The sequence below is a fragment of the Bos javanicus genome, chromosome 2, assembly GCF_032452875.1.
Source record: "Bos javanicus breed banteng chromosome 2, ARS-OSU_banteng_1.0, whole genome shotgun sequence".
Taxonomy (NCBI): Eukaryota; Metazoa; Chordata; class Mammalia; order Artiodactyla; family Bovidae; genus Bos; species Bos javanicus.
In genome coordinates this window covers 112,094,978-112,108,949 of record NC_083869.1, presented here as the reverse complement: position 1 = coordinate 112,108,949, position 13,972 = coordinate 112,094,978, and the positions used below count along the sequence as shown (strand labels likewise).

The window sequence follows — 13,972 nt, the reverse complement described above, 5'->3', positions numbered from 1 at the left end:
ATGAATATACAGAGTTGATTTCCTTTAGGGTAAACTGTTTGATCTCCTTGCTGTCCAAGAGATTCCCAAGAGTCTTCTCCAGCACCACAGTTTGAAAGCATCAATTCTTTAGTGCTCAGCCTTCTTTAAGGTCCAACTCTCATATCCCTATATGACTGCTGGAAAAATCATAGGTTTGACTGTGGGACCTTTGTTGGCAAAGCAATGTCTCTGCTTTTTAATACGATGTCAAGGTTTGTCATAGCTTTTCTTCCAAGGAGCAAGCGCATGAGGGATATGGAGCTTATATCTCCAGGTTACCTGGGCTGGATCACACCGTACAAGGCAGATCTGAGGATTTTTACCAGTTTTGATTTCCAGAAACCACTCAGGCAAAGGTTCTTAACCTTTTCAGGGTCACAGATCTCTTTAGGTATTTGGTAAAACCAACCGACTCAACCAAAAGAACATAAAAATGCACTCAAAAACACGACGTACAACTTAGGGTTTGGAGACTTCTAACGCCCCAGGTGGCAACTTCAGGCTTAAGAAAAACCAAGGGGAGAAGAAGAAAGATTAGGAAGTCCACGCCGGAGTCTTAGGAGAAAGTTCTTAAAATCGGGTCTGCTTAAAATGACCTATGTTCTTGGATTGTACACACACATACACACACATACGAAGAAAAAAAACAACTCGGTGGCAAGAGATCGCTTCTGGTTCCGGCTCTACCAAATGCTTCCTCCCTTACGTGGTTCAGGAGAAGACAACCAGTGACACTTCCCGCCGCAAGTGTCTGGGGAAATCTCTTAGCCAGGTCTGTTCAACGTTTGCGGAATGAATGAAATCACATTCACGGCGCGGGTGAATCAGAAGAGTAGTTTCTTTCGCGCTCCCCGCGCAGGGTTCCTCAGTGCGGAACCCGCAGAGCCCTTGGTGCTCCGCGCACCGCAGGTCGGGCCGGATGCCGAGGTCTGCGCGCAGGTGTATTCGCACCTAGGGCCGCCCGCGCGGCGCGGAGCGGGGCGGAGCCAGCTGAGGCGGGGCGGGGCCATCGGAGGCGGGGCGGGGCCATCGGAGGCGAGGTGGGGCGGGAGGAGAGAGGAGAAAGAAGGGAGTCGGGAAACTGGGAGGAGAGGGGGGAGAAAGGAGGGTGAGAAGTGATGAGGAAAGGGGAAGAGCAGGAGGAGGGAGAGGAGGAGGGGAAGGAGGGAGGTGCGGCGGGTTGGGGGAGGAAGTGCGGTAGGGAGGGAGCAGGACGAGCGGGAGGGGAGGGAGAGCTGCGGCGGGGGGCGGAGTCTGCAAACTTTCGCTTCGAGGGCATTGTGGGAAGCAGCCATGGTCTGATGTGGGCGCCTCACCTGTCAGCCGCGCCGGCTCCAGCGCTCGCGTCTCGCCTTCGCGTCCCCCGCGCTCGTCCCTCGCCGACCGGGGACGGCGGCGGCCCGGCCACCATGGTGAGTGCGGGAGAGCTGGGCGGCGGCGCGGACCCCAGCGGGTGTGTGCGGGCGCCCTCCCCAAGCACCTGCCGCGCCGGGCCGGGCTAAGGGAGCAGCCTGGTCGCGCCGCGCGGTCCCCCACCCCGCCATCCCGACCCCGGCCCGGGACACCAGGGACTCCAGCTCGGGTCCCTCGCGGCCACGGGGCGCCGCTGCTTCATTCATTCGACCGTTTTTGCTGAGTGCTTAGTCTGTGCCAGGCGCGGTGCCAGGCGGCGGAGACGTCGTGGGGACCCGGTGGAGCCCTGGCTGTTGGCGGCTTATCTTGTAGGAGGAGGATGTGGAAGGAGGGAGATGAGTAATAGACCAGTAAAATCGAGATAACTTCCGAGAGTAAGTGCTGTGAAGTCTCAAGTACAACCGGATGCAGGGATGGAGAGGCAGCTATAAAAGAGGGGCAGGAAGCGAAGGCCTCCTTGAGGAGGTGACATCTGAGCTGTTGGAAGTCCTAGGGGGGCATTGCAGGTAGTGGGAGCAGAGAGAGCAAAGGCCAGAGAGGAGGAACCCTTGCTTCTAGTGGGACAGGTAGTCAGGTACCAGATAAGACATCCTCATAAGCCCAGTTAAGGAGTTTGGATTTTATTCCAACCGAGTGGAAGGGGACCAGTGATCCAGGTGAGAGACCTGGTTGCAGTTGATGGAAGCAATAGCTTCAAGCACCTCTCGATCTTGCCTTATGTCAGGGTAGTTTTTTTTTTTTTTGAGTATGCGGTGGCCTGAACAGCACTGAGTTCCACTTCCCCAGGTGAGCTCACTTCCCAAATCAAAGGAGGAACAAAAGTGACCACACTCTGCACTTGAGTACCCGCTGCAGGTGGAGCAGGAAGGCCCCGAGGGTTACAAAAGTTGATGGACAAGGAGGGCAGCGGAGTGCTGAGCTCCTGGTCCAGAAGATCACAGATGGTGGTTTCTAGGTTTGGCTGCATAGACTGGAGGTGCTATTGTTGTTTGTTGAGGGTTCCTTGTAAATACAGCATGGTGCAAAAAGGAACCTGTAAATAATGGAGCAACTCTTCTGGCTTGCTCAGGTTTCCCAAGGAACACAGTGACGTATGTGCAGCACACTGCATCGTTTGCCTCATGAAGAATGGAATGAGGCCCTGGAGTTTGTGATCTGCAAAAATCTTCCATCCAGAAAGCTGGTACAAGTTCTGGACAACACTTACAGTGGAGTTTTATTTTTTCTTGCTGGTGTCAATGATGAGTTGATCAAAAATGTGCAGTTTCCCTAGTTTTTCATCAGACCTTGCCCAATGGGAGATATTGATGTTTTTGAGTACTTGTGATAACCAACTCTACCTTCTACCTTCATGATCTCAGTTCTTGCAACAAGCAACCAAATGAAAGTATTATGCTCTTTGCATTTTACCTGCTCTGGCCTGTCCCAGCAACATGGCCTTGGATCATGCCTTGACCTCTCTATGCCAGTTTGCTCATTTATAAAGTAGAGATAATAACTGATTCTAACTCATAAGGCAGTGGTTCTCAAAGTTTGGTCTGGGTACACTTAGGAGTCCCCAAGGTTTTTTAGAGTCCAGAAGGCCAAAACTCTTTTCATAATAACACAAAGGTATTATTTACCTTTTACACGTTCATTCCTACATGAGTATACATGATGTTTTCTTAAGGTTAACCTGACCTGGGAGAGTGCAGCAGAGTGAATGCAAAAGCAGTAGACCAGTCCAGCTGTCTTCTATTGAGCCAGACTTTAAGGAAATTTGCCAAAATGTAAAACAATGCCAATCTCCCCTTTTTTTTTCCTTTGGAAAATATTGTTACTGTTCATATAAGAGTTTCTGTTAATGTGTAACAGGTTGATTATAGTTTTTAAGTGAATTAATAAGTATCTAAATTTTTTCTGTACTTAAATTCACAATACAGTAAACATCAATACAACTTAAACAAAAAGTCTTTGGGGCTGAATTTTAAAAAATATATATATACATGTTTTGCTTTGTTGTTTCATTTAATTAATACCTTATTTTTATTATTTGGGGCTGAGTTTTTAAGAGTGAAAAGAGTCCCAGGCAGGTTCTGTGCATGAATGCAAGTGAAAGCTGGTAGACCAGCTTTGCCCATTGTAAGTGCTCAGTGACTGTCACTTCTATCTTTTATTACTGTCATGTGGCAGAGAAGCATAAGTGGCCCTCCCCTTTGCCCAGCATCTCTAGGCTTTTTAGTGAGGATTGCTTTGTTTTTCTTCTGCTTCGTTCCTGACTCTTGCTGCTAGGAAACTGGAAGATGCCAACATCATCCCGCTGGTACCTACACACAGAAAATGGTCCTTCGTTCCACTGGGCCAGTGATCTAGATTTCAAGGGCAGAAGTTTCATACACTTTGCATCTAGGGGCAGTGCTTATAGGTGGGTAGTTCTGTTTGCATCAACTTTGTACGTTTGTACCCTGCCTTTGTTTTAGAAATCTCTATCTTGGGAAATAAAGCTAGGGTTATTGTGTTTTCAGAGATCCCCACTGGCTGTGAGCCCAGTGCACTTAAACACTTAACTGGGGAGAATTTACTATTGCATGGTTGCCAGTGTTGATGGAAGAAGGAGGATTTTAAAACTTTGCTCCTTTATGTATTTGTTTTCCCTTGGACAGAGGAGCCTGATGGGCTATCGTCCATGGGGTCACAAAGAGTTGGACATGACTTAGACCACCACCATCACCAAGCAGATATCAGTGAGGATTTACAGGGTGAAGTTTGAAAGGCTTTGGGAACACCCTTAATAAAAATGCATGTGGACTTTGTTTTATGTAGTCATCATGCTTCTGAAAAGTTGAGGTAACTTTTAACATCACATTGTGAACAAAATTGGGAAATTACCCATTGAAAGAATCTCGTGGTGACCCTTTTTGAAACATCAGTAAGCACCTTCTTGTGTTGCAATTCCAATTCTCATAATATATGTTATTATCTAAAGTAAAATAGACTTATGTTAAAAAAAAGTCAAGGATTTTTTTATGTGATTTTGTTCTTTGACTTGAGAGAGATTCCTTCCCAAACTGAACTGTAAAATTATTCCTTTATCAGAATTCATGTTTGAATCAGCATAAGTCCTTCCTTTTCCTAAATAGGGTAATTCCAAGCTTCCATGTGCATCATAATCTCGTTGTATTACAGAGAAATGGGAACAGTGAAAAGGAGTTGCCAAGAGTAAGGGTGGAGATATCTAACTCTGAACCTGGAGACCCTGCTGTGAGTCCCTCTCCCTACCCGATGTATCATTTTTATTGTCTCAGGTTTAAATAAATTGTAACTAGCATGTATTGTTGTTTTGGTTGGTGGTACATATCTACAATGGAATATTTCTCAGCCACTAAAAGGAATGAAATTACATCATTTCATTCCTTTGGCATGGACTAACGGCATATACATTCCATGGAATTCTCCAGGCCAGAATACTGGACTGGGTAGCCTTTCCCTTCTCCAGGAGATCTTCCCAACCTAGGGATTGAACCTAGGTCTCCTGCATTGCAGGCAGATTCTTTACCAGCTGAGCCACAAGGGAAGCCCAAGAATACTGGAGTGGGTAGCCTGTCCCTTCTCCAGGGGATCTTCCCAACCCAGGAATTGAACTGAGGTCTCCTGCATTGCAGGCGGATTCTTTACCAACTGACCGATGACGGAAGCCATAGCTTTACAGCACTGTAAAGCAACTATCAGTTTAGTTCAGTTGCTCAGTCGTATCCTACTCTTTGTGACCTTGTAGACTGCAGCACGCCAGGCTTCCCTGTCCATCACCAACTCCCAGAGCTTGCTCAAACTCATGTCTATCGAGTTGGTGATGCCATACAACCATCTCATCCTCTGTCATCCCCTTCTCCTCCTGCCTTCAGTCTTTCCCAGCATCAGGGTCTTTTCCAAGGAGTCAGGTCTTTGCATCAGGTGGCCAAAGTATTGGAGTTTCAGCTTCAGCATCAGTCCTTCCAGTGAATATTCAGGACTGATTTCCTTTAGGATTGACTGGTTGGATCTCCTTGCAGTCCAAGGGACTCTCAAGAGTCTTCTCCAACACCACAGTTCAAAAGCATTCTTCAGTGCTCAGCTTTCTTTATAGTCCAACTCTCACATCCATACATGACCACTGGAAAAACCATAGCTTTGACTAGACGGACCTTTGTCAGCAAAGTAATGTCTCTGCATTTTAATATACTCGCTAGGTTTGTCATACCTTTTCTTCCAAGGAGCAAGCACCTTCTAATTTCATGGCTGCAGTCACCATCTGCAGTGATTTTGGAGCCCAAGAAAATAAAGTCTCTCACTGTTTCCATTGTTTCCCCATCTGTTTGCCCTGAAGTGATGGGACCAGATGCCATGATCTTTGTTTTTTGAATGTTATAATGTTTGAGTTATAAACCAACTTTTTCACTTTCCTCTTTCACTTGCATCAAGAGGCTCTTTAGTTTTTCTTCACTTTCTGCCATAAGAGTGGTGTCATCTGCATATCTGAGGTTATTGATATTTCTCCCAGCAATCTTGATTCTAGCCTGTGCTTCCTCCAGCCCGGCATTTCTCAAGATGTACTCTGAATATAAGTTAAATAAACAGGGTGACAATATACAGCCTTGATGTACTCCTTTCCGGATTTGGAACCAGTCTATTGTTCCATGTCGGGTTCTAACTGTTGCTTCTTGACCTGCATACAGATTTCTCAGGAGGCAGGTCAGGTGGTCTTGTATTCCCATCTCTTGAAGAATTTTCCACAGTTTGTTGTGATCCACACAGTCAAAGGTTTTGGCGTAGTCAATAAAGCAGAGGTAGATGTTTTTCTGATATTCTCTTGCTTTTTCTATGATCCAGCAGATGTTGGCAATTTGATCTCTGGTTCCGCTGCCTTTTCTAAATCCAGCTTGAATATCTGGAAGTTCAGGGTTCATATACTTTTGAAGCCTGGCTTGGAGAATTTTGAGCATTACTTTGCCAGCATGTGAGATGAGTGCAATTGTGCGGTATTTGAGCATTCTTTGGTGTTGCCTTTCTTTAGGATTGGAGTGAAAATTGACCTTTTCCAGTCCTGTGGCCACTGCTGAGTTTTCCAAATTTGCTAGCATATTGAGTGCAGCAGTTTCACAGCATCATCTTTTAGGATTTGTAATAGCTTAACTGGAATTCCATCACCTCCAGTAGCTTTGTTTGTAGTGATGCTTCCTAAGGCCCACTTGACTTCGCATTCTAGAATGTCTGGCTCTAGGTGAGTGATCACACCATTGTGGTTATCTGGGTATGAAGATCTTTTTTGTGTAGTTCTTCTGTGGATTCTTGCCACCTTTTCTTAATATCTTCTGCTTCTGCTAGGTCCATACAAAAAAAAAAGGCAAAAAAAAAAAAAAGCTTTTTACATCTAAATAAAATTCCAATTTGAAGGTGAGGAAGCCTCTTAACAGTAATGACCGCACTCCTCTGAGTGTGATCTGACTGCTGGCAAGTACCTACTGTGGGTAGAGGGCTTGGGAATAGACACTCTGTGATGTTCTGTTTTCCCAAGAGGGTTCATCTACAATAGGCCCTTCTCATGTGTCTCCCAGCAACACCAATGAGACTTGTGTTTACCCCTCACTGGGATTGTTACTTCTGAATTCCCATGACTGGTTTTGTGACAAATACTGTCAACAGCTTACAATTTTTGTGTGGTATTTTATTAAAAACAGAGGGAAGGAAATGGTCAGCTGATTGTGTATTTGTCGCAAATACACAGCTGCTTTTAACATCTGTCCTTTCAGGTTCCATGAATTATTTTATTACAGATTAAGACATAAGGATAAAATAACCCCTAACACAAGTAAAGAAACCTCCTGTGGAAACTTCCCTGGCGGTCCAGTGGTTATAACCCTGTGCTCCCTGTGCTGGGGAAATAGGTTCAATATCTGGTTGGGTAACTAAGATCCTACATGGAAATAAAAAAAAAAAAAAAAAAAAAGAATCCTCCTGAGTCCTCAAAGATTAGCATTCCTTGACATCTCTATAAATCGTTCCTTCAATTTTATTTTCTCGTTACTACGCAGAGATTCTCCCGGTGAGCTGAGGCTTCCCTGAGGTTCCTTCTTTCCTGGAGTCTATCTTTGCGTCTCTGACAGTCTCCCTTTCTGGTGTATCTAGTTTTACTCTGATGGAATTCTTTCCCCAGGAGAAATTCCCTTTCCACGGTGTGAAGCCCCCAAATCCTGTGATGTTAAAGAATGCACACAGAGATCAGAGGCAGACGCCCCTAAAATCCTCTCTGAAGTGTACTGAGCTGTCTTGCCAGCATTCTGAGTAGCTAGAGAAAATGAACTTCTTGCTAACATGGAATAACTTAAGAATTTTAACAGTGGAAAGGGGGTACTGAAAATTGTTTCGATTAGAAATGAAATGCGGCTGACCATTATGAGGAAGCTGGCCTTCAAAAAATCTCCCACAAAGTCCAAAGTCTGAAAACTTCCCAACAGGAAGAACTGGGTTCTAGCTCTCTCTAAATGGTTTTTGAAAACTGCCTGGGGAAAAAGAATATGAGCACTCATGAGTCCCTCAGTGTGATAGAGTATAGACCTATATTATATTCAGTCGAGAACACAGGCGTGTGGGATTCTGTGTTTTATGTCCTTGTATCTTCTCTAGCAGGGCTTCTGGGCTGGTAAGAATGGTGGGTGTGTGGCAAGGTTCAGCGGGCAGTGAGATGCTCCAGGAGTCTTCCTTCCATGCAGGGCCTATTGAGGAGGAACTAAAGTCACATGTGGTCTGCAAACTGTGGTGCGTCTGCCCTTTGTATAACCACCCTTGTCAAGGGGGGGACTTCTAGAGATAAAAACAATCCATCCAGCTCATTGTAGATTAAAAGATTTTTTTTTTTGCATTAAAACATCAATGTATTTGGGTCCAAGATACAAAATTCACATAAACTTTAAAAATAAAACCCTAAGAGATAGCTTGTTTCTGACTAGTTTGTTGTTGTTCAGTCACTAAGTCATGTCTGACTCCTTACAACCTCATGAACTGCAGCTTGCTAGGCTACCCTGTCCTTCACTATCTCCTGGAGTTTGCTCAAACTCATGTCTGCTGAGTTGATGGTGTTATCTAAGGATTTCATTCTCTGCTTCCCCCTTCTCCTCCTCTCCTTAGTCTTTCCCAGAATCAGGATCTTTTCCAATGATGAGTCAGCTCTTTGCATCAGGTGGCCAGAGTATTGAAGCTTCAGTTGCTTAAGGCTAACCCTCCAGGTCTCACACACCTACCTGCCTTTTCTGCTATTACAGTTATTTGGGAAGAGAAATTTGAGACAGTGTTCTAAGGCAGATGTCTGAAACATCTTTTCTGTAAAGGGCCAGACTGTAAGTATTTCAGGCTTTCTGGGCCCTATATAGTCTCTGTCCCTATTACCCAGCCCTTCTGTTGCAGAGTGAAAGCAGCCATGGACAAGAGGCAAATGGCTTTGATTGTGTTTTAATAAAGCTTTATTTACCAAAGCAGGTGGGAGAGCCAGAATTGGCCTGGAGGCTGTGGTTTGATCTGTAGACTCACGTCCTACCTCAGGTTCCATTAATTCACTCATGTGTGTAGTTTCCCTTTTTGGGACTGCACTGCAAGACGTGCAGAACTTCCCCAACCAGGGATTGAACTCGTGTACTCTGCCTTGGAAGCACAGAGTCTTAATTACTGGACCACCAAGAAAGTTCATTCATGTGTATATTTGACAAATATATTGAACACCTGCCCTACGACAAGCAATGTTTCAGGCAGGACTAGCTATGTAATTTTTGGTGTGTGTGTGCGTGCCAATTCACTCATTCTTGTCTGACTCTTTGTGGCCCTTTGGTCTGTAGCCCACCAGATTCCTCTGTCCTTGGGGATTCTCCATGCCAGAATACTGGAGTGGGTTGCCATGCTTTTCGCCAAGGGATCTTCCTGACCCAGGGATCAAACCTGCATCTCATGTCTCCTGCTTTGGCAGGCAGGTTCTTTACCACTGGCGCCACTTGGGAAGCCCATAATTTGTGGCACTCAGTGAAAAATGAAAATGTGGGAGCCCTTGTTCAGAATTTATTGGAAATTTCAAGATGATGTCTGCAGAGCATTAAATCAAGGATGGTGCCTTTGTGAACCTATGGCCCCAGTGTCCACAGAAACCAGCCCTGGATCTGGGCCACAGAAGTTCTATTGAATAACCCGGAAACTCTCCTGGAGGCCACTTTCTGGGTAGGGTGGTGGGTGAGGGGAGTTCTGTAAGCTTTTTTAATATATATTTTATATCAAGCACACAGAAGAGAGTTATACTCCCAAAGCATTTGTTCGTCATCATCTCATTTTTACTTCGTGAAAGTTGTAGGTGTTTCCCAGGCAGGTGGCGCAGGGACCCTAGCAGTGTTGGTTTTGGTGGCTCCGTCACATCCTGCCACCCTGTCCCTTCTTGTCCTGAGGTGGTGGGGCCGTTCGTCCAGCTGCCTCACACTGCGCTTGGTCACTTCCTGTACACGTTCTGGCTGGATGGAGAGTTCAGAGCCATATCTGTGCCCCCGCATCTGCTGTAGATTAAATCCTCAGGTTAGTGCTTCTACTACTGATGTCACGTTTGCATGCCCGTGGAGCCCTGGGCGCAGGATGCCATGTCTTCTCTAGCCCCTCCCAGTTCTGCCTGATTGTTAGGTGTAGTGTCACTTGTCAGCTTAGATCCTGTACATTATTTCCCCATTTGTGTGAAATCAGGACACACATATGCCTACATACAAATAGCAAACTTCCAGAAGAGTATGCTAGAGACACTGATTGTTTTGGGGAAGAACTTTTAGCATCTGGTGTTGAAAAAGATTCCCTTTTTATTGTGTTCTGTTAGATCCTTTAGTTTTTTTATATTTGAATGTAATACCTTTTAAATTATATGAAATGTGACTTCAAAAATATTTCCATTTATATTACTTCTTCAGCAAAACTCTATTTTTCCCTGTGTTTTATAACTTCTTAAGCTTGGGTGTGTCTGGAATTGGGATGGAAGCAGAATAAGTTTCCTTAAAATACACACACATGGACACAGATGCATATACACACACATACATGTACACACACATGCGTGCACACACCCAGACACTTTGTTCTTTTCTCTTTAAGTTGGGCTCTTGGCCAGGCTTCCAGGACCCCTCTTTTTACCTTGCATTTGAAGGAGAATTGAGAATAGCTGAGGGGAAAAAAAGTGATCCAGCTTTCTCACTGAAATGACTCTGAAAGCTTCTGGTAATAAGATAAAATATTTCCAGTCACTTCAGCAGACGGAAGCATTAAAGCACAGATATGTTTGTCTGATGGTCTCGGGTTGGCCTTGGTGGAACGTTCTAGCAAGATTGAGAAGTCTTGTCTCTGAAAGAGTCAGGAAGGATTAGTCGAGGCTGGAACCAGATTCAGATGATCAGGGGATAGTTCAGCCCCCAGTTTTAGTGTCTGCTGCCCATTCACAGCTTCCCTTGGCTTCCTTAAATATCAGGGCAGCAACTTTTCCTTATGCAGGTGAAGCTGCTTTAGGCCTGAAATAGATAAACGTTCAAGTGTCAGAACTTCCTTGGGCTTATATACATGTTGAGCTACACGTTCCTGTGGGGGTGACATGCATACAGCGTTTCAGGAAGGCTGTCTGCATTCAGTTCTGAAGGCAGGTGTGGGACATGGGTGTGATGTGGTTGGAGGAGAATGTGCTGAGGCACCCAGCCTTGGACCCGTGTGTGCAGGCTTCGTAATCTGGGTTGCTGTGCTCTTTGCTGTTGTAACTGGGCCCACTTCCTAAATTTCCCTGAAGATTGAGTGAGCCAGTCCAATCCTGGCACACATTCCATCAGTGGTAACCAGGATATTTTTAAAAGAAATAGGAAAAAGCTAAGGAAACACTTAAAAATAGATTGCAGAGACTGGGGAGGTGGGAGAAGGTAAGGGCTGTGCGTGTGCGCGTGCTTAGTCGCTTCAGTCATGTCCAACTCTTTGCGCCCCTGTGGACAGTAGCCTGCCCAGGCCCTCTGTCTGTGGGATTCTCCAGGCAAGAATACTGGCTACTGGAGTGGGTTGCCATACCCTTCTCCAGGGGATCTTCCTGATCCAGGGATTGGACTTGGCGTCTGTTATGTCTCCTGCATTGGCAGGCAGGTTCTTTACCACTAGCGCCATCTGGGAACCCTTGAAGGTAAGAGTCACTGTACAATGATATCATATTAAAAATGTGGTTCTAAACTCAGTGTAGGACTTCCCTGGTGGTCCAGTGGTTAAGACTCTGCCTTTCAATGCAAGGGACGAAGGTTCGATTCCTGGTCAGGGAACTAAGCCTGCATGCCACAGCTACTGAGATGGCACTCCACAACCAGAGAGAAGCCCATGTACCACAACTAAGACTCGACACCACCAAAAATAAGTAAATAAAAAACAAACAAACAAAAACTCAGTGTATGTGTCTGAAATAAGTACTTGCCCTCAGTTTCTTTGTAAGAAGACAAGTTCTCGATTCTAAGTGCCCTGAGTATGAGTCCTACCTTTATAAGTGTGTTTGGCCTCAAGGTTTGGATACCTTAAGAATTCAGAAAATCGAGCCTGTGTTGACAATCTTTGCCAAAACTAAAGGGAAAGAGGGAGGCTTGACTGTATAACAAAGCAGGTCTGTCTCTCAGATTGAACCCAAACTTTTAAAAAATATGATGGTTGTACCATCTCTTAAATTTTGTTCACAACTGTCCACATGATTGTCAAGGTAGAAAGGCCCTGGGGACAGACTTTTAATGAGTGCTGAGTAGGCTGCAGCAGGAAGAAAAAAGATGGTCCTTAATAAACGTTTAAGTGGTCATTACCATGCAGGGCGCTGAGTTTAGCATAATGATAGCCTTCTGAACAAAGTTGTTCCTGACCACAAAAAAATTCACATTAAGCAAGATCAAATAAGCATCACTATGAAATATGAATAGGGTCCCAAGTTGTTAATGTTTCATTCAACTTCAAAGTCATATTGAAAATTGCTTGGACGTTCTCCTCCCTGTTCCTAGGATCTTTTTTCTCCTTGAATGATTTGAAACAGAACCAAAGGCCTGTCTGCCTATCCGAGAGACTTCAGGAGAGAATCTAATTAGGAACATATTGACTGTAAGACAAAATTTAACTACTGATAGGTATTGTTGATAGACGCTAAGTTGATTACTCTGTCAAGAGGAAATGATAAATGAGAAAAGAATACATGAATCACTTTTCAGAGTTTTTTTTTTTTTTTCTTCTTTGTCTGTTAATCCTTGTGTTCTTAACTGGGGAGGTTATTAGAAAAGAAAACCCCGCCAGTATCTGTTTCTTGATTCCAAGAAACTTGTGGTGTTGGGAAGAAATTTCTTGCGTGCATAGCAAACCTAGATGAGTATGCTGCTGCTGCTGCTGCTGCTAAGTCGCTTCAGTCATGTCTGACTCTGTGCGACCCCAGAGACGGCAGCCCACCAGGCTCCCCTGTCCCTGGGATTCTCCAGGCAAGAACACTGGAGTAGGTTGCCATGTCCTTCTCCGATCCATGAAAGTGAAAAGTGAAAGTGAAGTCACTCAGCCGTGTCCGACTCCCAGTGACCCCATGGACTGCAGCCTACCAGGCCCCTCTGTCCATGGGATTTGCCAGGCAAAAGTACTGGAGTGGGTTGCCATTGCCTTCTCTGAAATGAGTATGGGAATATATAATTAAGCTCTAAAGTATGTCATTCAGATTACATAATTGCTGCAGGAATTCTGTGGAGGAGGACAGGGGAGGGGCTCATGGGAGAGACAGGTGTGGGGCTGAGGCTGGAAAAGCAGGTGACCCTGCCATTAGCTTTTCAGGAAGACTGCATATCTGGTATATATGTGAGTGGGAAAGGGTTAATAAGGAGACAACACAGAAAGGTAGTATTAGGAAATTGAAGTCCTGGAGGAGGGCTTGCTGAAGGTCTGCCACAACAAACTGGTTTCTTATTGATTGTCCCATCTCTAACTCTGCCCTCTAGTCACCCCTGCTAAGAAATTCTTTATCCAGTATTATCAGAATGACGTTTCTCATGTAGGGACTTTCCAGAAAACGAAAATGGATGAACTTTTTATTTTAGAGTTAAAAAAAATATCTTCCTTAGGTGTTTAAGGAAATGGGTCAAAAGTAGCTTGAGGCTTGTCCAGAGTCAGGAGGAACCTCACTTCACTTAACTGCATGGTTTTGGAGGTGACTTGCCTTCTTAGCAGACAAGAAACAATGTTACTGAAGTTGCAAGTGTGTTGCAAGGGATGTGTGTATATGTATTAATATTTTGTCTCTGAATAGGCTAGTGTCCTTGTGTATCTCTGAGAACCCATCTGCTGTTACCTTTCTTCATTACTTTAATGAATGTTTTGAAAATGAAAGCTTATTTTCTTTAACTTTTTATTTTGTATTGGAGTATAGCCTATGAACAATGTTGTGATAGTTTCAGATGAACAGAGAAGGGACTCAGCCATACATATACATGTATCCACTCTCCCCCAAACTCCCCTTCCATCCAAGCTGCTGCATAACTTTGAT

At 44.8% G+C, this 13,972-nt stretch overlaps 1 protein-coding gene across 1 annotated transcript in view; it reads left to right on the top strand.

Annotated features, from left to right (window-relative positions):
• The first annotated feature begins 1,119 nt into the window (after positions 1 to 1,119).
• The window catches only part of AP1S3 (adaptor related protein complex 1 subunit sigma 3), a 67,970-nt gene continuing 55,117 nt past the window's right edge, over positions 1,120 to 13,972 (top strand). Inside the window, exon 1 of the mRNA XM_061386451.1 lies at positions 1,120 to 1,433. Coding sequence (XP_061242435.1) covers positions 1,140 to 1,433 — 294 coding nt within the window. The 5' untranslated portion in view covers positions 1,120 to 1,139. The remainder of the gene's footprint in view (positions 1,434 to 13,972) is intronic.